The following is a 25244-nucleotide window of genomic DNA, read 5'->3' as shown; positions in this document are numbered from 1 at the left end:
CTGGAACTCATCCCTTGAGTCCCTGCTGGCTACACACGAAAAGCCAGCATCGGTGAAAATTCCACCTTGTGTGCCATGAAGGTCTGCACATTTGCAAGAGAAAAGGATGGCACCGAGGGCGTGATCCTGGGTACAGACGTTACGGGTCACAGACTAACCGTCTCAGTACTGCCTTGCTTTTCCTATGGCTGTTGCAGCAAATTATCACTTAGGTGACTTAAAACAGTGCAGATTGACTCTGTTCTGTGCGTAAACCCAACTCAGGCCTCTCTGGGCTCACATCAAGTCACTGGCAGGCTGTGTTTTTCGGGAAGCTCTGGATGGAATCCAGTTCCTCCCTGTGCCAGCTCCCAAAGGCTGCTGGATTCCTGGGCTCATGACTCCTTCACTTAGCTTCTGCCGCCCTGTCCCGCCTCCTTCTGCGATTCTGACTTCCCCTCAAGCAGCCTGTGATTGATTACATTGGGCCCAACCAGACAATCTCTCCATGTCAAGTTCCCTAAATATGCCAGCAGCATCCCCTCTGGATAAGGTAACCAATGCACTCCCACGTTTTAGGGTTTAGGGTGCAGCTCCTTGAGAAGCAGGGTCCACTCTGCCCACCACAGGGGCTAGGAGAATGTGCCTAGAAGTACGGGGACAGAGTCCCGAGTGCTCCATCAACTTCCCTTGGTCGGTCGATGTGCCTTTGCTTTTACGGTGCCGTTGCCAAAGCACTGAATCACCAGGATCTTTTACTCTGGACATCTGCAAAACAGAAAGACTAGAAGCTGCGGCCTTTCCTAAAACCATGTACACATCTCTTACTTGTTTCTCTCTGAGGCTGCTCAACACATTTGTTCAAAAATGAGCAACTGGGGCTGGAGAGATGGCTTGGTCTGCAAAGCCTAAGAACTCATGTTAGAGTCTTCACACAGTGTCGCCAGGATGCAAGGTCCTACATGTGCCCAAGGGTGCGCATGCGTCTGGAGTTGCTTCACAGTGGGTAAAGGCTCTGGCACAACCATTGTCTCTTTCTCTCTCTCTCAAAATAAATTTATTTTAAAAATGAGCAATTGAGCCAGGCGTGGCTGTGCACGCCTTTAATCCCAGCACTCGGGAGGCAGAGATAGGAGTATTGCTGTAAAGCATCTCTTCTACCGACATTTTTTCCCCCCTGGGCGTTACTTTTAAGTCTGGATAAGAGACCAGTGCTTACAAAGACAACTCGGGAACAAAGCCCACAGGTGAAGCAGGACAAAGTGGGCATCAGAGCGCATGAGGCAGAGGCTGGGGACCATCAAAGGAAATCTCGAAGAAAAAGCACACAGCAGAAATGTCAAAGCTGCCTGTATCAATAACGGGTCAGCAGTAAAAGACCACAGAGAGGGGGAGTCCGCACACCGGCTGATACAGGAAGCAGTCACACTGCCACTGCCTGTGCCCTGGAGTTCCGCCGAGGGGTAACACGCTCAGTGCACAGCCGTCTCAGGGGACGTCTTCTCTGACTGTGCGACCTCAGCTGGCTTCCTGGAAGACCTGTGTGTGAACTGAATGTGTCTTGCCAGGCCAATAGCTTCTGGAACTTTGAACCTACTCCTCAGTTTATTTTTTGTTGTTGTTGTTTATTTTTATTTATTTATTTGAGAGCGACAGAGAAAGAGGGAGAGAGAGAGAACAGGTGCACCCTTGTGCATCTGGCTAACGTGGGTCCTGGGGAATCGAGCCTCGAACTGGGGTCCTTAGGCTTCACAGACAAGCGCTTAACCGCTAAGCCATCTCTCCAGCCCTCCTCAGTTTCTTGCATCGTGCTGCAGCTATGAGCTATCAAGGTGCAGTGGCCAGCAGCCGAGCCTTGAGGGACACCCAAATCTTCAAGGCAGCTTCTCTCATGGAGCTCTGGCAGGAGGACCTTGACTGGAAGTCTCTCTTCGGAAAGCAGAGCCTTCCTATTTGAAGTTTGTGCCTTTTCAGGGTCCTGTGCTTGAGATTATTATTTTTTTAATTATTTATTTATTTGCGAGCGACAGACACAGAGAGAAAGACAGATAGAGGGAGAGAGAGAGAATGGGCGCGCCAGGGCCTCCAGACTCTGCAAACGAACTCCAGATGCGTGCGCCCCCCTTGTGCATCTGGCTAATGTGGGACCTGGGGAACCGAGCCTCGAACCGGGGTCCTTAGGCTTCACAGGCAAGCCCTTAACCACTAAGCCATCTCTCCAGCCCTCGGGATTATTTTAACCTTCCTATTTTGAGACAGGGTACTATGTCACAGAGGCTAGCCTCAGGCTCACTATGCTGACAGTGGCTTTGGACTCATGATCCTCCTACCTCTACCTCCCAGGTGTCCACATGAGTGCCCTATACTGCCACTCACTGCCTAAAAACATCTTTGAAGGATTAAGCATTGATCCTTTAAAGAATCCTCTTTAACTATCAAAGTAGGCCAATATTAAATACAATAATTACTTAACTCGTGGAAACATCTGCCCAATTTCCAGGTTAGTTTCCTAGCCAATGGTGGGAGTTTAAAATCAAGGGCTGCTAAAAATGTTTATTTGGAAAATGTGCTAAAATTATTCATTCGACCCAAAATAAGTTTATGTCCAAAAAAAAAAAGAGGTGGAAAGATGAAACTGTGGGAACTAACATAAATTGAGATGCCAGAGAATATCGTGTGTGTTCAGAAAGGCTTGGAGCGTTCCCACTGGGACCATTCTACTTGGGTTTTTGTTTCCCTTTCTTGTCTCTCGGACCTAATGGCAGGAGCCATTAGATCCTGCATGATCCTGGTGCAGCTCTGCCAGGTGCACGCGTGCTCCACGGCGATGGGGACACGGCCGGAAATCTGCGACAGTCTTTCTTCCAAATGCCTGTGTGTGAAAAGTGTTTCTCCTAGATGGTATCTATACCCAGTGCATCCCCATCTGTGTTTGTTCATCATGCCCTGTGCCCAGATCCAGTAGGATCTATTTATTTCTAAAAGGAGTGTGCCTTGATCAAATGGGCTTCACGTGTGCCTGCCGTACAGAGTAGAGGCCCTGGGCCGGATGTGGCTCTTTTCCCTGACTGTCTTGATTCAATGGGATCCAGGCATTTTCCAACTGAACAGCTGTGGCTTGGGAAGAATCCAGGTGTTTTTCTCACTGGATATTTGTGGGATTGGCAGATTCTGGGTATTTCCTTTGCTTTCTCTTGCCTGGACTTATTATAACATATACTACATGCGTATATTCCAATGAACTTTGCTTCATCCTAGGGGGAATGGATTCCACAATCAATAATATGAGTAAGTTAAAGAGTGTTTTCTCTTCTGCGTTTGCTAGATAAATGCTTCTGTTTTATATAAATGTGTGGACATTCTAAAAATTCCTTCCTCTGAAAGCAACTGGATTACCTTTCCACAGGGACTACTTATCTACTCAGAAAGTGTGGGCTCACTGGAATGGGGGGAATCACACCTGTTCTCTTTCCTGCTTGTTAAGAACCTGCTGACCTAGGTCTTGGTTTCTCCATCACAAGGTAAGTTAGCCTCCCGAGGTTTGGCCATGCCTATACCCTCTCAGACAGTGGTGTGTGGTTTTTGGTTTCCACATCTTATACAGTATGTAGGAAAATTGGATAGAGTTCAGAGAACAGAAAGAAAATGATGAAAGGGTTGGGGAAGTTAGGAAGTTGGATTATTACAACGAAAAGAAAGCTTGAAGAGAAAGCAAGGTGGGAGTGTGCCAAAGATAAAGAGTTAGGGGCCTCAAACCTTGGGGGCTCATTTGATTGGCCCTTGTGAGGGGAGATGGTAAATCTGACCAATGACTGAAAAGGAGAATAAGCACAATATGAGAGAAAAGGGTACACGGAGAAAGCTAGACAGATATTTTAGTATGTATGTATGTATGTGTGTGTGTGTGTGGTGGCATGTGGATGTAAGCAAACACGCTTAACTACTGAGCCCTTTCTCCAGCAGCAGGTACACAGTCATGTGTGCCTCAGGAGCTCCTGTGCAGAGGCCAGAGGAGAGGGCTGGGTGACCTCCTTATGGCTCTCACAGTTTGTATCTTAGACGTGGCATCCGTCACTGAACCCTGAACAGCAGGTTTTTCAATCAGATTGGTTGGCCAGTACGTCCCAGTGCCTCTCCCTCCCTCTACCCTCTCAGAACTGGGTTTACATGTATGCATGTCTGTGACTGCCTGAACCACTGAACTTATGCCCTCATGGTTGAGCAGCAAGCGTGTTTACCCCGGAGCCACTGACCCTAGGTCCTTACTTAGCTCGAGATTCTATCCCCACATCCACTTTCTGAACAAACACTATTTGCGTGACAATGGGGTTGTTTCCTGATAAACCCACTATAAATTGAGCCTGTCAAAAATGAAAACACATTTAATACTCCTGACAAACAAAACATTCCAGCTTAGCTTGGAAGCTGTGCTGTGAATGCTGCTCTTACTTCTAGCCTGACAGCCAGCTTCAGGGGGATGGCGGCAAACAAGTTGATCAGGTAAACCTATCAAAGCAGAAATCTAGAGCTACAAAGCACTTAGCACTAAATCAGACTGCCAACAGGCCTGCCGTGGTTCAGGGAATATTGTGGAAGAGGGGGCAGAAAGACTGTCAAAGCCAGAGTGGGTGGGAATATCCAGAGGCACAGTATGTCCACTATTCCACTGGGACTGACTGAGGCCTTCACAACCCCACAGTGAATCCCATAGCCTCACCAAGGGGCAGGGGGCGCAGGGAAACAAAGCAGGGACAAGGGAATAAAAGTATATCATCTGTTAAAATTAAAATATATATATTGACCTGATTTTTTTCCATATTCCCAAATAATCAGAGGATTGGGGTTGGGATGTGGCTCAGTGGGTGAAAGTACTATCAGTCCAAGCATGAGACCTTGGGTTTGATGTCCACCATCTACATAGAAAAGCTGGATGTAGCCGTGCATGCCTGTAACGTGCACAAGCCTGTAACCTCAGCACTGAGGCAATCGGAGGCAGGAGGATGGCTGGGGCTCACTGGTGAGTCAGTCTGACCAAAAAAAATTGAGTTCCAGGTTTGGTGAGAGACTCTGAGGGAAGTAAGATGGAAGGGTGATAGAGGAGCGTGCCTGATGGTCTCCTCTTGTGTGCACATGTGCACACATGGGTGGATGCATCTGCACACACACATGTGTGTACATGTACACATCACACATGATATACACACAAGGAAAAGAGCCAGAGGAAAAATATATGTTGATACCTGAAACACATGCTATATAAAATAATTCTATCCTGTTGAATTGGAAATTAGAACAATTATATGTGGAATCAGTTCTCAGAATCAACAAAGAAAAAGAAAGAAAAGGTTATCTTTTCTTTTTGATAGCTTAACTTCTAAGATATGGAGGTGAGCTTGAGCGCCTATAAGGTATTTTTATGTCTCACATGACTCTTGATTTCAAAAACTTAAGAACACAAAATACATTAAATATTGGCTATGCAATATTGCACATTAAATATTGTACATTAAATATCGGCTATGACACTATTAAATCATCTCTATTTCTTAATAAGCTCATAGATAGATATTTATATATTGATCAACTATATATTTATATATTTTTTCTTATATACAATTTATCATGTTTTGTTTTGTTTTCACTTTAAGTAATTGGCTCACATAATTGTGTAGGCTGGCATGTCCAAAAATCTATATGGCAACATATAGCTGGAAATTGGAATGCTTCCCAGTGGTACATGTGGTGAAGGCTTGCTCGCCAGGGTGGTATTATTGGGAGATGATAATCATTAGCCATTGATCATCAGAGCATTGAGATTGTACCCTTGAAGGAAATGGTGGCAATCCAGCCACTTCTCTTGTTTTTTCCCTCCACTATGAAAAGAGCAATTTTCCTGTGCCATGTGCTTCCCCCTCACCCATAGCAACAGGACAACCAATCATGAACTGGAACTTTGAAAACTATGAGTCAAAATAAACATGTTCGCTTTATAAGTTAATTGTGTCTGGAATTTTGTTACAGTGATGCCGAGCTGACTAAGACAAGGAGCTCGGCATGCTGGGAACTCTGTTGGGATGTCTATGCCGTAATCCCGAGAGGGCTCTCTTGTGCAGGGCACTTGCCTTCGCTTTAAAGGCCTTCAGCTGAGCGAAGGAATGGACGCTTCCCCTCATGGAACCCACGCATGGACTACTGAGATATCATGGTCGTAGATGTTGATCACGTCTACAAATTAACGCCAGCAGATCCAGACGTGTGTGACCGAATGGCTGGCCACCTCCGTCTCTCATCTCGGCATGTAACAGTCTCCACGTCAGCTCCAAGTCCTCTCTGGCTCTATCTTTTCAGAAAGATAACATGTGCACAGCAATGGTAAGTGGGGGGGGGGGGCTTGTTGGGGGGAATCCCTGCTGTTGTGCCCCCATCCTAACCTGAAGGACCTTCCTATGGAGATTAGAAGCCCTCCACAACTCAATGGACTCTACTCGCTTGCCTTCAAGAGTAATTTGTAAACAGTTGACATCTGTTAGTTGCACCGCTAAGCAGTCGCTGGCCTCCCGTGGCTGTTCTCTGACGCTGCCCCCCACGCCTACAGCCATGCCAGCTATTGCGGCTCTTCTTTCTGCTCTCTGCCCAGATCCTTTCCAAAGTCTTATACCACTGTGCTGGTGTCCGTGAGCGTTCATGAGACAAGGCGCTCAAGGAAAACTGCAGCAACAATCAATGTCAGGTGGAGGGCTCCTTAGTGACCAGTGACGATGACGAACTCCGGGAAGGACACTGTCTAGTCCGCTGTGATTTCCATCATGTCACTTGCAATGCCCCTGGACATCAGTTTCCTCATCTGCAAGATAGAGGTCATCATAAGGACTCCTTTCCTTTGGGCACGGGATGCTTCAACCACCACTTGGAATGCTTGCTAATTAACTACCGCAATGCCAAGAACTATCTAGATTCCAGGAAGTGGAGTACCTGCGCCATCGCAAGCATAGATTCCCCAGGTGAAGATCCGCCCTGAGCCTCTTCGTCTATCAGAGTTTCTGTTCTTAATGTGAGCAGTTTGCATCCTTCCTTAGACACTCTGGGGGCTAAGAAGCCAGAGTGTGAGATTTCAGATCAGCCCTCAAACATTTACCATAAAAACAAGACTGCGAGAGAAATGATATCTGCCCAATGTACTCTGTTTGCTAATCCATGCTTACGGCTCCTAATGTCCTTACCACTAGGTTATCTCCCCCACAGAACTTGGCAAGACTTGAGTCACTTGCCCCACTTTACAGAGCAGGAGGAGAGCTAGCTGCTCAATTTCTTTCTTTCTTTTTTTTTTTTTTTTAGGGTCTCACTCTGGTCCAGGCTGACCTGGAATTAACTCTGTCATCTCAGGGTGGCCTTGAACTCATGGCAATCCTCCTACCTCTGCCTCCTGAATGCTGCGATTAAAGGCGTGAGCCACCACGCCCGGCTTTAGCTGCTCAATTTCTGACAAGACTCCAGGATGACGCTCCCCTCCAGAGCCTCAGACATCCATGTTTCTTGAGGGTTGGCATCTTGACATCTGTATTATCAAAAACTATTTCTCATCTATCCCAGAAAAATCTCTTTATGTCCTTTACAAAACTGAATTCTGAGTTCTCAGGATGCTACTTAGGACAGTCAATGAAAGGAATTATCAACTGGGCAGGAACCCCTGAATTGCACATGTTTGAATAGCAAAGCCAGAAGACCAATGGAGAAAACGATGTTTGAAGCCGCTGACTTTCCCTTTGTGTCTAAACGAAACCTCTGTTTACAAAGAACATGTCAGTGAAACACACAGGGAAAAGGTCCTGCTTTTCCTCTCAGACCCAAGTAAATATTTGATAGCAAAACTGTTTACACATAAGTTGAAGTTCCGATTGTAAGCAGAGCAAGCTCACAGGACGACTGCAATGAGGACAGCTGTGGAGATAGAATCCATCACCATCACGCAGAAGGATCGTGGGCAATTCATCTTTAGTCAGCGCTTCAGATCTCTACTTTAACAGACTCATCCATCTCCTCCACCATCCAGCCAGCCAACCAACACATCCAGTGTTGAGTGACCTACTTAGTGGGGCATAGCCTCCCCTAGGTGGAAGAAGACAGCGTTGCCTCAGGTCTAAAGAGAGGGTTGAGAGTGTAATAACCAAATACATAGGCAGAAGGAGAAGAGCTGATCTCAGATGCTGACGGCTGCTCTGGAGGAAATACAGTGTGAGAATGGTTCCTGGTGGAGGGGGCCACTGGAAGAGGGGAGCTCCGGGGAGAACTCCTTCAACAGTAAGAAAGGAGACTAAGCTCTGAATGAACAAGAGCCAGCTCTTTGCAAAGTAGAAAGAGATCTAGCCACGAAAAACTCCAGCAATTCAAAGGGCCCAGGATCAGGCAGAAGGCAGTACTATTGGCCTCAGAGAGGTGGCCAGGAACAAGGGCAGCAAGGCAGGTACTTTTAGGACGAGGTCTGAATTATCATCCAAGCCCAATGCAGTCACAGCGCAGGTTCTGAGTTGGTGGTAAACTTTAGTTGGCTTAAAAAAAAAAAAAAAAAAAAAAAAAAAACAACTCTGGATGTTTGGCGGAGAATCACTCATAAAGGGGCAGGAGGGAGTGAAGTTAAGGGGGCTGACTTCTTCCAGCGACATCCCAGAAGGTGAGCCCATTCCAAACAGGCATGCCCAACCTCCCAGTGCCTAAGGGCACTTCATGGGTAAAAAGGGAAGTGTGTATGTGTGTGTGTGTGTGTATGTGTGTGTGTGTGTGTATACACACTTACAACACATCTGTTACAAACGAAAATTTTATTCTATCAGGGGCACAGAGGTGATATGGTTGCCAATTAGTAGTTTTATATATGCTGCTGAATAGGAAAAGGCATTTTACTAGGGCTATAAGGAATTGCTAGGCCGGCTGTGTAATCCTTCCTGAAGGACAGACAGATCGACAGATCAGGATCTAGGGAATTAATCCTTCCTCTCTGGCTCAAATGCAACATTGCAGAAACCATTCGAGCCACGCGGCAGGCAGGTCATTCTTCGGTTCGCAGACACTCCTTTCTCAAAGCGTACCGTATCAGGAGCCTTTTTATCAGTTTGCACCAATGATTATGGATAGCTGAAGGGAAACCTTGACTTTGTGGGGGTTGGTCGGACTTTTCTCCAGCCTCAGCCACAAACTACTTTGAAAGTGCAATGGGCGGCGGCAGGGCGCGCCAGCGAACTTCCCGGCTTAGGGGCGGAGGTGGAGCTGGGCGGAGGAGGTGGAGCCTCAGTGTCCTTCCCCCCCGCTGTCTGTCTGTCCATAAATCAGCATCATAGAGCATGCTGGAAGTGTTACGGCGCCGGAGGCGCCGATGCCTCCAAAGGGGTTCTCAAGCCCAGTCCACGGTCGTCACTCCGGGTGGCAGAGGGGAAGCGACTGGATGCAGAGGGTCGCGCGCGGCATCATCAAGCGAGGTCTGCACCATGTGTGCCACAGACTTCTCGGGTTTTCTGGAAGGGTTCTCCAAGTTCCGCCTCCCCCACCCCTCCTTTGCTGTCATCCCGGCCCAGCTGTGCAAGGGCCTTTGACTCCATCTGTCCGTCCTCCCGGGACCCGTCTCTCGCCAAATGGCGAACACAAGTTTGGCTCTTCCAAGTGATCATTACCCCCACCTTCTTCCCTCGGCCGCAGCCAAGGGGCAGGGCCGACGGAGGGGCCGTCCTGAGCCTCTGCGCCCCCCCTCCCAACCTCTCTCTGTCTCTCTCTCCCCGCAACCTCCGCACCGGGCACGCACCGCCCGGAGGTCAGCCCCGCAGTCACCCGGCCGCTCCTCTCCCCGGCTCGCCCCACGGTCGGTGCAGCCCTCGGGGTCCCTGACCTTCGCCGCGCCCCCATCCTGCTGCAGGGCCGCGGCGCGAAGGTTGGACTTCGCCCTCGCGCGCGCCGCGTCACGCGCGGGGAGGGGTCTGAGCTCGGGTCGGAGGGGGCGCTGCGTGGTCCTCGGCGCCCGGGGAGCGGCGGGGCGGGGGGGGGACGCCGCGGGGAGCGACCGCCCCCGGAGCCTCGCCACAGCCCGCAGCCGGAGCCGCCCCTCCTCCCCGCCCGGCTTCCCTGCATCACTCGCTCCCTCCCTCCCTCCCCGCCCGCCCTCCCTGCCTCCCTCCACCCCAGTCCCCGCCGGGTCCCCAGCCTCTCCCTGCGTGTGCGCGCTTGAAATAATTTTCTCATTTTGGCAAAATAAAGAATGCACCTGACTTTACCAGGGGGAAGCAACCAGGCGAGCAGAACAAGGAACAGATGTAGAAGGACTAGGAGGAGAGAGAAAAAGCGATGGGACTCCTCTAAAGACATCCGGGGGCTGGAGAGGTGGCCGCAGCGGCCTGAGCAGCAGCTGGCGGAGGACCTGCGCACCGCTTGCAGACGTGACCCTGGGAACTCCTGGGGCTCCCGGTTGATTTGCCAAACAGAGTCTTTTCTGCTTGGGCTCCGACACTGAAGGGGTTCCCTGACTGCTCAGCGGTCCCGCCACGAGCTGCTGCCACTTATCACGAGCCTTTCCCGCTACGAGCTGGCGGAGACCTGAGCCCTTCTGGGCCGAGGATGGGCGAAGGGCGTCAGCTGCCCGGGTCACCCGGGGGGCGGCCCGGCGGCGGCGGTGCCAGGGCGCAGAGCTCCCTGCTCGGCTTCTTCGTGCACGCGTGGCTGTGGGCTGCCTCGGGCTCATCCGCTCAGGTCTTCAACCTCAGTCTCTCGGTGGACGAGGGACTTCCCCCTGGCACGCTGGTGGGCGACATCCGCGCGGCGCTGCCGGCCGCGCAGCAACAGGAGGGAGACGGGTTTTTTCTCTCGGAGGACTCGGAGGACTCCCCGCTGCTGGAGGACTTCCACGTGCACCCGGACACCGGCGTCATCCGCACCGCGCGGCGCCTGGACCGCGAGCTGCGGGACCGCTACAGCTTCGTGGCCGCCACGCTCCTGGGCGAGGTGGTGCAGGTGGACATCCGCGTCTGCGACGTCAACGACCACTCGCCCCGCTTTCCCCGGGACTCCGTGCAACTCGACGTCTCCGAGCTGAGCCCTCCGGGTACCGCTTTCCGCCTGCCAGGTGCCCACGACCCCGACGCGGGGCTCTTTAGCATCCAGGGCTACACCCTGGTGGCGGCAGCGTCGCAGCTGCCCGACGACCCCCAGGGACCTCTCTTCCAGTTGCGCTACGGGACGCCGAGGTCTCCACATTCGCCTTCCCGGCCGGGTTCACCGTCGTCGCCCCTGGAACCCCTAGACTTGGTGCTGCTGCGACGTTTAGACCGAGAGGCGGCGGCGGCGCACGAGCTGAACATCGAGGCGTGGGACGGTGGCTCTCCGCGGCGCACGGGCAGCCTGCACGTGCAGCTGCGCGTGCTGGACGAGAATGACAACCCGCCAGTTTTTGAGCAGGAGGAGTACCGCGCCTCCGTCCGGGAGGACGCGCCGGCAGACACCGAGGTGTGTCGCGTGCGCGCCACCGACCGGGACCTGGGGTCCAATGGCCTGGTGCGTTACAGCATCAGGGCGCGGCAGGTGCCCGGGGCGGGCGCAGGTGGCAGGACGCTGGATGACGCGGCCTCCTTCTGGGTGGAGGAGCTGAGCGGCGTGGTGCGGGTCCGGAGACCCCTGGACCGCGAGGCGCGGGCCTGGCACCAGCTGGTGATCGAGGCCCGAGACGGAGGCGCTGAGCCCGAAGTCGCCACGGTGCGCGTGTCCATCGCAGTGCTGGACGTGAATGACAACCGGCCCGCCATTCACGTGCTCTTTCTCACGGAGGGAGGCACGGCCCGGGTCTCCGAGGGCGCCCGGCCAGGTGATTACGTGGCTCGCGTGTCGGTGTCCGACGCAGATGGTGAGCCAGAGAAGGGAGAAGAGGTCGCCGCCGCCGGGGAGCTTGGTGGTGGTCTTGGGGCTGGGAGCATCTCTTTGGCTTTGGAGGGTGGAGAGGGAGCCTTCGCCCTGCGGCCCGGGGGCTCCCCTGGAGTCTTTTTCCTTTGCGTCGAGGAGATGCTGGACAGGGAGAGCCACGATCTGTATGACTTGCGCCTGGTCGCCACTGACGCGGGGTCCCCACCTTTGAGCACGGTGGAGACGCTCCTGCTCCGCGTAGCGGATCTCAACGACCAGCCTCCTGTCTTCAGCCAGGAGCACTATCGGGCTTCGGTGTCCGAGGCGGCGGCCCCAGGCACGGCCGTGGTGTGGGTCAGCGCCTCGGATGCGGACGAGGCTGGCACGGATCACTCCCGACTGCGTTACACTCTTTCCCAGCTATCCACGGACTGTCACCCGGGGGTCCTGTCGCCCGAGGCGGAATGCGGGCCATCATTCGGCATCCATCCTGAAAGCGGTGCCATCAGCACCATCCGAGCTCTAGACCGAGAGCTCCAGGAGACGGTGGAGCTGAGAGTGGAGGTCCAGGACCACGGAGAGCCCCCGCTCTCGGCCACCTGCTTGGTGAGCATTACTGTGGATGACGTAAATGACAACGAGCCCATCTTCCGGAAGCAGGTGTACAATGTCACACTCGCCGAGCACGCTCCAGTTGGACACTGCTTTCTGCAGGTGAGTGTGTCAGGCCCGCGGGGCCAAGCACAAGAGCCAGGAAGGGCTCACCTGGGTGTGCGAGGTGAGTGGTCCTGTGGGCTTGTGTAGCCAGGGGACCTGCTACAGGTGGTGTTGTGCCTGGAGAGAGATGCATGCACGCCCTCTGATCTCCACCGCCCCCCCCCCGCAAGGATTTGGCTGCATGATTGATTGCTAAGGTATTTTCTCCACCACAGGACCTTAACTTTTCCTAGGCGAGAGCCTAGGTCCCCTCATGCTGGGCTTGTACTCCCAAATTTGGTTGAAACTGCCTGATCCAGAGCAGACAGCATACCACAGGAAATGTCACGTATTTTTGGCACTTACACTTGGCATCCCAGGACATAAGGTCGTCTTTGTAGCTGAGTTTTTCAAGGCAGCAAGAGTCTGTCCCTAAACATTGAAAGTATTTTTGGATAGCCATCTGTGCTTCCCACCCTCTTTAGAAGTTTAGGAGGTTGTTGAGGAGTTCAAATTATTTCCATTATTCCTTCTGTGATGGACCCCTCAAGTGAGTCCCTCAGGATTGTAGGAGCAGGGACTCAACTTTGTTTCTCTGTATGCTGCTGTTTGATTCATTTGTTTATTTAAGAGACAGAGCAAGACAGAAGCAGAGAGAGAGAGACGGGGGGGGGGGGGGGGGAGGATGAGAATGGGTGCACCAAGGCCTCTCACTGCAAACGAGCTCCAAACGCATGCACCACCTTTGGTCTGGCTTTCGAACTCTGGTCCTTAGGCTTTGTAGGCAAGCGTCCTAACTGCTGAGCCATCTCTCCACCCTATTTGATTTCTTCCATGTGCAGCTTCCAGAGCTCTCCACTATTAGAAGGACATGTTCCTCCCCCTTTCAGTTACCCCTCCTCACTGTTTCCAACTTCCTGTTTCCTGTCTGAGATAACCAAATGTCCAAGATTGACTTACTCCAAGGACACTTGAAGAAGTAAGAATGAAGATTTGCTTAGCTCTGAGCCTGAGCTGTTTTCCGACCTCTGCTGTGTTCTTCCAGGAAAACGAGGTTTAGCCTCCGTGCACCATGGTCCTGATAACTTTTAGATAAGTGAGGTGCTACTATCTTGTAAAAATAGGTTTGGGGGGGGGCTTTTGATTTTCTTTTTTTTTTAGCCCTATGGATAACAATGATCTTCATTCCTTTCTGTAGCTCCCAACTTCTTGTAGGTTATGAGGTCACATAACCGAATAAGGGGCTTTCGAAAAATTTGGCACCAGGGAAAAGGTTTCTGGGCACACAGTGACCAAAAATTAATTCCAAACTAAACACATAATGAATCCAAGGTATTTCTAACAGCCCTTGACAGACACCTTGGCATCAAGGGACTTTATGTGCATTTGCAACTGCCTGTGTCCTGGGGTCCCGCAACTCCATGGAACATACCTCAGCTCAGGTCACTGTATGCCGTGACCTGCACTGTTCCTGCTGGACACACAGCTTTCCCTTTCTGCTTCCTCCTGCTGCTTCTCCTTCTCCTCTTCCTCCCTCCCATCTTCCCCCTTCTCTTCCCTGCCTGTTTTGGTTTCTCCGTCTCCTTCCCTGTCTCTTTCTTTTTCAGATGATTTCACACATAGCCCAGGCTGGCCTTGAACTTGCTGTGCAGTCCAGGATGCTTTCTGCCTGAGTGTTGGCTTTCCAGGTGCTTACCACCTGCTTTCCGCTCTTAAAGGGACACAGTGGTTTAATTATCCCGACTTTCAGCATGTTTCAGACGGGCACATGTTGCTGCTGGGCATGGTGGTACACACCTTTAATCTCAGCATCCAAGAGGCAGAAGTGGGAGGATTGCCATGACTTTGAGGCCAGCCTGGCACTACAGAGTGGGTTCTGGGTTACCCTGGGCTAGAGTGAGACCCTACCTCAAAAAATAAAAATTACTGATTGAGTTCCATAAATGTATTCAGTGAATTTTAGCTTGGGATTAGGACAGAATTTCTTACAAGTTATGAAGTAGCCCTAAACATACATCCACTGTTTTCTTCAAAATGACATTGTGAGTATCATCATTTACCAACCAAAATGCTGATTAACTTGGAGAAACATGGAAGATATTGTGTGTCTTGTAATATCAAATATTTGGTGAAGAGTTAATTCTTTTTGGAATGATAAGTACATTCCATCTCATTAGTATGCAAATGTGCTCTTGTCCTTAATAAATGTTAAAATTATATGTTTACCAATGAATTGTCTGAAAATAATTTTTATATGATTTAGTATCAATGATGTTTCACCTGTATACCAATTTTATATACCTGGGGGTCCTAAGTCATGTAGAAATTTTGGGAGAGCAAAGATGCTTTAATCTAGATGATCAGCAACTATAAGTTGCTAAGTTTTTAAAAGATGGCTTGATGGGCTGGAGAGATTGCTAAGCGGTTAAGGTGCTTGCCTACAGAACCAAAGGACCCAGGTTCAATTCCCCAGGACCCACATAATCCAGATGCACAAGTTGGTGCATACATCTGAAGTTTGTTTGCAGTAGCTGGAGGTCTGTCTGTCTGTCTCTCTTTCTCTGCTTGCAAATAAAAACAAAATACTTTTTTTTCAAAATGATGGCTTGGACTGGAGGGATGGCTTAGCAGTTAAGGCATTTGTCTGCAAAGCCAAAGGACTTAGGCTCGATTTCCCAGGACCCAAGTAAGCCAGATGCACAAGGCGGGGGTGCATGTGTCTGGAGTTCATTTACAGTGGCAGGAGCCCTGGTGCTTTCTCCCTCTTTCTCCCTGTCAAATAAATAAATAAATTAATTAAATAAATATTTCAAAAAATAAAAAAATAAAAATAAAAAAGGATGGCTTGAAAATCAGTTAATTCTTGCTGCCAAACTAGAGAAGTCTGCAAATTTCAGGCTCACGCTGTCAAAGTGTATCTATGTCTTCCTCAGAGTCTGACATCATATAGGTTGGAGGCTATCTTCTGAGTGACACCTGGTATGGACTTACGTAAGTTCCATGCTGTGACATTAGGCAGAGTTCAGCCATGTGGATAAAGGAGAACTGTAGAAAAGACTGCTACATGGAGGGGAACCCACAGATGTCCAATGTCTGAGGACGGTGTCATGGATCTCCATGAAGTCATGACTCATGGGGAGAGGTGCACTAGGTGAATTCCAAGAGTCTTTCCATCTGGAGGCCCTTAGCATCCCGGCATGAAAACAGTAGAACGTGGCTCCGTTTGAAGGAGAAGAGCAGAATAGATTCCTTGTGACTCTTTTGATTAGAACCTGTCTTTAGAGCTGTTTCTGACATGATGACAAGATTTTGCCACTGGGTGTGCTTTTAGCCCTTTATCATGCATCTGTGTGTGTGCTGAATCCGTGACGGTGGGCATATGACTGCACCTCTTCCAACTATACTGAGGACTTCCAAGGTGGCCTCATGTTGCTGTGGGCAGCATGAAGTGGTACTGGCTAGATTTTCTGGGAATTCTAAGCATTTATCTATCAACTCTCAAAGACCTACAGAGACTCTCTCACTTGCCTCGCTCTGGCATTCCCACAGCAGTTGCGTCCATGTCCAGTGTAATATAAGCTCCCTAGCTCCTGAGGTCCCCTGGCTCCTGGGGACTGCAGAAGAAGAGTGCTTTCTTTATTTCTGTCCTTAGTCTCTCTACCCTTCCCTCATCCTCCCTCTCTCCTTCCCTCCCACCCTCCTTCTCCTCTTTTCCCCCTTCCTGTTCTTTTTTCTTTCTCCTTCTTTTATGTTAATTGCTATGAGACCTTACCATATAGCCCAAAGCTGTCCTTGAATTTACACTCCTCCTGCCTCAGAGCCCAGCTGCTCAACATTCTTTGATATCACTTGCCAAATTTAATCTAATCTCCTCTTGTAGGCCTTCAATCTCCCTCCCTCAAGGGCTCGGTTCAATCACACTGCACAATTACTTGTAATCATCCTTCTGTCTTGCCCTTATCCCTTACTTTAGAAACACACACACACACACACACAAAATAGGAAAACATTCTTTCTTGTATTCTCTGCAAAGAATACCATATCATCTAATTAAAACAAACCAACCCTAGAACCCAAGGCTGGTGGAGAACCCCAGTGGCAAAATCTTGTCATCATGTTAGAAACAGCTCCAAAGACAGGTTCTAATCAAAAGAGTCACAAGGAATCTATTCTGCTCTTCTCCTTCCTCATGATTCCAAATGGCATTCTGGCTCTCTGTGGGTACAGTTCTGGGATTTCTGCCATTCTCACTTGTGCCACAATGCTGACCACCCTCCCCTCTCAGGTGCTTCCGACATAGCGTTATAGTCTTACATCCAGACCAGAGCCCTGGGTTTTAGTTGTTTTTTTTTTAAACTAAATTTGTTGAGGACCACCATATACATACACAGTGTGCCCTGAACGTAACTCTCCTACCCCCCTCATTTCCCCCTTCCCCACCTCCACTGACTGAACATTCTCTTTTTTGGTTCATTTTCTTTTCTCTTTTGATACATATATTCTATCTCTCACACATATGTGTATGTATACACATACACATGTAAACACACACATACACATATACACATCTTCCATCCTCCACAACAACATGTTGATGGGGCCAATATTAATCTTATGCAGATCTCTGCAGGCAACACCAGCCTCTGTGAGGTCCTGAGTGTAGTCACACTTTGGCTCTTGCCTCTCCAGTAGTGCAGACCAGAGCTTCCTAAAGCTTAGAAATATGAAACAATGTAGGAAATGTAGGAACCAACCCAGAGTGTCAGAGCTATGAGCACCTGAACTAAAGTCTAGTCCCAAAGGTTTTCTGTAACGTTTGCTGGCAAAGTGTCCCCCAGAGGTCCATGTATTAAAAGCTTGGTCCCCAGTTTGTTCCTATCAAGAAGTTGTGGAACTTTAAAAAAAAAAAATGAATGTAATGGGAAGTCTTTGGATCACTGGGAGTGTGTCCTTGCAGGAGATTATGGGATCCAGAATCTCCCTTTCTTTTTTCTTTTCCTTTCTTTCCTTATCTTCTTCTTTTCTCTTCTCTTATTTCTTCTCTTCCTTCCTTCCTTTCTTTCTGTTTTTTAATTTTTATTTATTTTTGTTTTTTGAGGTAGAGTCTCACTCTAGCCCAGACTGATATGGACTTCACTATGTAGTCTCAGGGTGACCTCGAACTCATGGTGATCCTCCTACCTCTGCCTACAGAGTACTGGAATTAAAGGCATGCATCAGCCTGTCTGGCTAATCTCCCTTTCTTTAGGCTTCTCAGCCCTGAGGTGAGCAGTTTAATTTCATCATGTGCCCTTGTCATTAGGAGCTACCACAGACTCAAAGCCACAAGGTCATGGATCTCTAAAACTGAGCTTTAAAAAGCAACACAAAACAAAACAAAAAAACCCTTTTGCTTTCCAAGTGTCTTCCCTCAAGGATTTGTTGCAGTAACGAAAAGTGAAGGAGGAGAGCTTTGGGGCACTTTCCTGAAGGTCTTACCTCCTTGCTCCTCATCTGGCCCTGAGTAGGGGAGGGTTGTCAGCATTGTGGGAGAAGTGGAAACAGCAGTAAGAGTGAAAGAAGTTTTATCATCTTATCATGGGTTCCTTGGTATTTTGTGACCTGAATTGCATTGCTTGAGCTGTAACTTTCTGCTTCCTCACCTTAAAGGTGAACCAGCAACAACGTTTCTGTCATGTATGTTAGCACAGAAGCCTGTGTTGTTTTGCCTTCTTTTAAGTGGACCCAGCTTGCTTGCACACATGCACAGGAAGCAGGTAAAATTTCCATCACAGGGCTGGAGAGATGGTTCAGGTGTTAAGGCGCTTGCCTGTAAAGCCTAACGAGCACAAAGTAGCGCATGCGTGTGGAGTTCCTCTGTGGCAGCTAGAGGCCCCGATGTATGCAGTCTCTCTCTTTGTCTCTCTGCTTGCAAATAAATATGTAAAAATTCCATGATGATCACTTGTACTTCATAATATGGCTAGGTGACTTTCCAGCTGCCATCTTCTCTAGTTACCTGGCCTACATAGCCTACCACAGATGTCCCTGGCTTTGTCTGAAGACCCATTTTATGCATCCTGGATGAACTTAACATTCTCTTCCTCCTCCCCACACAGCTGCTATCCAAGGTCAGTCAGCTGGCTTCACTTTTCCAGGTTTATCAGAATATTAGAATATTTGGTTATGTCAAAAAAGGAGAAGTGTTACTTGGAATCTGATACATACACACATGTACATGCACAAACATATATATGTATATATGTATACACACGTATATACATGTATATACATGTATACACATATACATATATGTATATATACATATGTATAATGACTGTCACTATAGGATTTTATTAGTTCTTGATTTTGGAAGGAAAGATTCATTGTATTTCATAAGCCTATCCTCCAAAATAAAGGTTATTAGAAACCTAGAATCATCTAGAGCTGTGTCACATCTCAAATCTCTGATTTTTTTTTTTAATTGCCCGCTGGACTGGAGCCGACCAGGCTTGCCTCAGATTTGTCACAATCCTCCTGCTTCAGCCTCCCAAGTGCTGAGATTCTAGGTTTGTGCCACTAAGTTCAAGTGGTTTGCTCTAAAATAGATTTTTGTCTGGCTTTCTTTTTTTCTTTTTTTCTTTCTTTCTTTCTTTTTTTTTTTTTTTGTATATTAGACTCCTTCTTACTTTGGTTCCTTCTTTGAGACCCCTTGGTCACTAACGCAACCCTTGCTCTCTGATGCCTGTACGTATATCACTGAAACTATACCAATCAAGCTATATGGTAGTTTTTCTAATTTCTTTTCATTTTATTTTCACCACAAGTTTGAGGCCACCCTGAGATCACATAGTGAATTCTAGGTCAGCCTGAGCTAGAGTGAGACCCTACCTTGAAAACCAAAAAGAGAAAAAAAAAAAAAAAAAAAAAAAAAAAGAAAGAAAGAAAAGAAAATTACATCAAGAAAACACATTTGACTACCTTTAAAAAAATTAATTTATTTATTTGAGAGGGACAGACAGAAATATATAGAGAGAAAGAGGCATGGGCTTATGCAGGTAGTGTCAGGCACTGTGAGGCCATGGATATCCAGGCCATTTTGTGTCTGGAGGGAGCATGTTGTAAGGAGTCCTGCCCTTCCCTTGGCTCTTACATTCTTCCCACCTCTTCCGCATTAGACCCTGAGCCTTGGAAGGTGTGATCGAGATATTGCAGTACTGAGCACTGCGGTCATTTCTTTCCATCCTGTTAGTCTTAATTTATAAAAAAAATATATAGGATTTGCTATTGTTGTGTAAATGTTTTGAAGAGATTAAGCATCACTTTTAGCCTTGCTGGAAATGGACTTAGATACTCTTTGTCTACTTGGAAATTTTTCATGTGGTAACTTCCTCAGTTTTTGCACTTGAAAACCCAGAGGAAGTTGTTGTTTACACTGAGACTGACGTGCCCAGTGCTTCAGAGTGTCTGTTATACAAGAAACCACTTAGGAGGAAGAGAGAAGTCCAGGCCTATGCACTGTTTACTCGCCTTTGAAGTAGAGATTATTTTACATAGGAGCTGTTAAAAATCATACAAAGCTCATTCTGTTACGTTAGGCATAAAGAGGGTAACAGTACTTCAGTGCTGGCCGAGCTGTTTCCTGGACTCGTCTTACGGGAAGTTCGAATAGCACTTTGCTCGTGTAGACTCTCATTCTCATGCTTTCGTCTGCTGGACTTCCATTGCCCTTGAGTCGCCAGCATAAAGAAGAGAGGTGACAGGAAGGACAGTTTATACACTGATCTTTGACAATACCCAGGGAAATGGGCTTGGCTACATTAAACATTCAGACTCTACGCTTATTGTAGTACACGCCTAATGCCACAAAATGAATTTGATATGATGACTTCAAGTCTGGAATCTTACCAAGTTTTGAAAAAAAAAAAAAAAAGATAAGAGCTGGAGAGATGATTTAGCAGTTAAGGCACTTGCCTGCAAAGCCAAAGGACCCAGGTTCAATTCCCCAGGACCCATGTAAGCCAGATGCACAAGGTGGCGCATGTATCTGGAGTTCATTTGCAATGGCTGGAGGCCCTGGCGTGCCCATTCATCCACTCTCCATCTCTTTCTCTGCCTCCTTTTTTTTTTTTTTATAAATAAATAAATAAATAATATGTTTTTTGGAACATGCTAATATTCAGGATTGCTGTATCCATTAAATTAGTAGTTGGGCTATATTGTTATGACATTTTCAATTAATTTTAGCATGTGAATAATTGCTACTGTTGTTTAGAATTTGTGACTCTTTTTCTTATAGTTCTTAAAATGATAAAGTTAAATTTATTCCATATAAAAAATCTTTATAGAATCTGCTCTTTCTTTATATTTAGTTTTCCTCTGCCTCATTTTTCATTTTCTCTGCTTAAAAATATTTTTATTTGAGACAGAGAGAGAAAAAGAGAGAAGGAAGAACGAGGTGATAGGTAGAGAGAACGAGTGAGAGAGAAAAGAATGGGCACTCCTGGGCCTCCTACCGCTGCAGACAAACTCCACATGCACTTACCACTTTGTGTATCTGGTTTACACGGGTACTGGGAAAGTGACCCGGGCTGTTAGGCTTTAAAAGTAAGAGCCTTTAACCACTGAGCCATCTCTCCAGCCATCATTTCCTGCTTCTGAAGTTCTAGATACACATATGTTAGATCTTGGTTTTTTCTCAGGCCTTGAGGCTCCACATATTTTTCTTTTCAATGATTTTCCTATTTTCCAGATCTGATGGTCTGTTTGGATTTATTTTCAAGTTCACTATCATGCTCCTCACGGCCATTCTGCTATTGCAACCAAATGACAAACTTTTATTTCAGTTACTGTCATTTTATTGAATTTTAACTTTTGTCTACCTTATGGTTTCTGTATCTCTGCTGATAGTTCTTATCATTCATTCATTATAAGAATGCTTCCCCTTGTCTCATATGGCCGAAATCACAACTTTACATTTTTACACACACACACATAGACACAGAAAGAGACAGACAGAGAGACAGAGAGAGAGAGAGGAGGGAGAAGAGAGACAGAGAGAGAGGGAGAGAGAGAGAAAGAGAGAGAGAGAGAGAGAGAGAAAGAATGGGCATGCTAGGGCCTCTAGCCAATGCAAATGAACTTCAGATGCATGTGTCACCTTGTGCATCTGACTTTAAGCACATACTGGGGAATCGAATCTGGGTCCTTTGGCTTTGCTGACAAGCACCTTAACCACTAAGCCATCTTTCCGGTCCTATAATCACAACTTTAAGGCATTTTTTTCTTTCAATTTTATCATTTGAGTCATCCGAGGTGAGTGTCCTCTTTCTCGTTTCCTTTTAAATAATATTCCATTACTAGTTAGCTATATGTCAGTGATTTTTCATTGCATTCTGGACACATTGGTATGGTAGATTCTGTTATAGTCTTCTGAAAAACTTTGATATTTTAGTTTTAGCAGGCAGTTCACTTGGTTAGATAATTAGAACCTGTAAGTCATTTCAGTCCTATTTTTTTCTTGATTCAGTAGTTTGCAATCTAACCTATGTGTGTGGAACACAGATGTAAATTAGAAATTTACATGGTTTATTTTCAAAATTGGAAACTTCTCCAGAGACTTTCCCTTCTTAGTATGACATCCCTCATCTTACAATGGCTAGAGTAATCCTGAACTGGGTTTTAAGGTTCTTTAGTCCAAAAAGATGATGAATTTCTATTGTAGTATTGCTACCACAATGGGTGCTTATCCTTAGGTTATCAGCACTCCCCAAATAAAAAAGTAAATACAAAAGGCACATAAAATTTGAAATATAGGAAACCCACCCTACCTGTCCATTTTTTCAACTTTTGGCTTCTGAAAATTCTTACTTCTATTCATCCCCCAGAAAATTTATTTCCTTCGCTACATTTTATTCCAACTTTATACCTACCTGCAGGATGATAGCTTTTGGTAGGTGTGTGCCTGGGTATACCAGAAGCAGACCTACTTTTTCCTTAAATTTCAGTTTGTAGTTCAGTGAGATTTAGGCGATTAAAACAATAGTAAGAGGGCTGAGAGGTGGCTCTGTGGACGAGAGCACTTGCCGGGTAAGTAAGAGGACCTGAGTTTGGACCCCAGCACCCATGTAAAAGCCGGCATGACCACTCCTGCTGGGAAGTCCAGCACCAAGGTGCGGTGGAGACGGAGGGATGGGTGGAGAGCTCCAGGTGAGTGAGAGACTTTGTGTCAGGGAGATAAAGTGGTAAAGGTCACGAGTGTCTTCCTCTGGCATGCACATGCGTGTGTACAGGTGTGCGCATTGCTCATATAAGTGCATATCTCACACATGTACCTACCACACACAACACTACACACACACACACACACACACACACACACACACACACACACACCAAAAAGAGGAAACAACAACAGGAGCCCTTTAAAAACAAAGCCTATAGAATCTTTATGTAATTTATATTAGGTTGTTATTGAGTAATATTATTATATATAGCAGCAAAGTTCCTTAGGCTAATCAGTGTTACTAGAGGTAAATCCTAGCAGTTTGGTCTTATGTATATTTCAGTTCACCAGTGATAACAGGTACGTTCATCTATTAGTAAGTCATGAGAATGCAGAAGCAGAATTCAGCTCCATGGATTAATCTGCATTATTTAGGAAATGTCAGTCACTGAGACCATTTGAGGAAAAACTGTCCTTAGCTGGCACTGTATAAATGTTAAAATCCACTTTCTTAAAAATCCTTAAGACTAGCTTTAAAAGAATTTTTTTTTGTTTATTTATTTGAGAGCGACAGATAGAGAGAGAATGGGCGCGCCAGGGTCTCCAGCCACTTCAAACGAACTTCAGACGCGTGCGCCCCCTTGTGCATCTGGCTAACGTGGGTCCTGGGGAACTGAGCCTCGAACCAGGGTCCTTAGGCTTCACAGGCAAGCGCTTAACCACTAAGCCATCTCTCCAGCCCTTAAGACTAGCTTTTAATATGAAAAGGAAGCTTGTATCCAAGCAGAAATTCAAGCTGGGTGTGGTGTCACAAGTTTGTTACCTCAACATGTGAGGTTAGCCTGGGTTACAAAGTGAGTTCAGGCAAGGCTGAGCTGTATAGCAAGATCCTATGTGAAAAAATAATAATAATAACATTTTGAGCCAGGCATGGTGGCACACACCTTTAATCCCAGCACTAGGAAAGCTGAGGTAGGAGGATTGCTGTGAATTTGAGGCCACCCTGAGACTGCAAAGTGAATTCCAGGTCAGCCTGGGCTAGAGGAAGACCCTACCATGAAAAACCAATAAATAAATAAATAAACTATATATACATACATACATACATACATACATACATACACACACACATATATATGCTTTTTGTTGGTTTTAATCCTTTGTAATTCAATGTGCTGGAACACAAGTTCCTCACCAAATTATCTATAGGTACATTTTTCTCCTATCACCTATCAGCTAGGACCTGACCTTTGTTAATTACTCTTTCAAATCACATATATTACAGCTCTTCTATTCCTCATGTTTAAGACTTTGCATGGCTTTGCACTCTTCAGATCAAGTTCAAACTCCAGTCCTAATTCATTCTACGTTCACTTCATTCTTGTTCCACATCTCATGAAGAGCTCACGCCCTCTCCTCTCAGGGTAGCTCTACATCACGCGCTCCCCGGATTCACATGCTGAAGCCCGTAAGTGCCAGTGGGGTGCTGTTTGGATGCTTTGGGGGGTCATTCGGGTTAGGTGGGGTCACGAGGATGGGGCCTGCACGCTGGGATTAGTGTGCATGTGAGTCAGCAGAGGAAAAGGGTGGAGGTAGATCTCTTCCAGCATGTGAAGACCCAGCTCTCTGTAAAGCAGAAGCAGCCCTCACCAGCAGTTGACCTTGACCTTGGACTTCTAGCCACTAGAACTGCGAAAAATAAGTGTCTGCTGTTTAAGGCCCCTCATCTGTGATATATTGTTCCAAAAGCCTAAGCTAAGACACTCTAGTTCTTTCATTTACGAGGAATGTGCTGTCCCTGTTCTTCACCATGGACGTCCCTCCTCCAGCTAACACTTTCTTCTGGAAAATATTTCTCCTTGACTGTGTAGTCCTTCCCTGCCTACACCTGCTAGTTCTGTCTCTGTCTTACAAACACTAAGTCCTTCTTGCCCAGGTAAGTGGCAGGCGTCTGTTTCCTGGCTTGTGGCAACCTTCCTGGGATAATGGCGGAGGCCTGTCTGTCTTGCTTCCTGGTACGCGCTTTCTAAAATGCCAAGCACGCAACAATAAAATCTGTTCAATGGCCAAGTGAAATGACCTGCATGGCATCCTCATAAACGAGCATTGGTGGCTTCTGGAGCTGGGTGGCTCCCACAGGATGACAGTGAGGTCTGTTCTCTTTTATGCTCTTGTGGCTTTCTGGAGGCAAGGCTGCCATTGAACCGTCTGTCATGAGCCTCATAAAGCAGTGAGACAGTTGATATCCCGTTTTATGTGGTAATTTAGTACCAGATAAATCTTTTCATTTCATGTAAAAAAAAAAAAAGAAAGAAAAAACATGAACATTGTCAGGGCCTCTTTTGTAGTGCCAGATTCTAAAACTGCAGAGGTTGCATGTCAGCCAAACTATTACTAAAGGGTTCTTATTTTTTAATTTATTTTTCCATTTGTAACATTTTCATACATAGTGCATTTTGATCTTATCCCTTCCAATTATCCTCTATTTAAAAAC

At 47.1% G+C, this 25244-nt stretch overlaps 1 protein-coding gene across 1 annotated transcript in view; it reads left to right on the top strand.

Moving 5' to 3' along the window:
- Positions 1 to 9602: 9602 nt before the first annotated feature.
- The window catches only part of Dchs2 (dachsous cadherin-related 2), a 217946-nt gene continuing 202304 nt past the window's right edge, over positions 9603 to 25244 (top strand). Inside the window, exons 1-2 of the mRNA XM_045130640.1 lie at positions 9603 to 10053; positions 10412 to 12564. Coding sequence (XP_044986575.1) covers positions 9603 to 10053; positions 10412 to 12564 — 2604 coding nt within the window. The remainder of the gene's footprint in view (positions 10054 to 10411; positions 12565 to 25244) is intronic.

The sequence above is a fragment of the Jaculus jaculus genome, chromosome 12 (assembly GCF_020740685.1).
Source record: "Jaculus jaculus isolate mJacJac1 chromosome 12, mJacJac1.mat.Y.cur, whole genome shotgun sequence".
Classification (NCBI taxonomy): domain Eukaryota; kingdom Metazoa; phylum Chordata; class Mammalia; order Rodentia; family Dipodidae; genus Jaculus; species Jaculus jaculus.
Note: the sequence above shows the minus strand (reverse complement) of the source record. Positions and strands in the feature narration are given on the sequence as shown.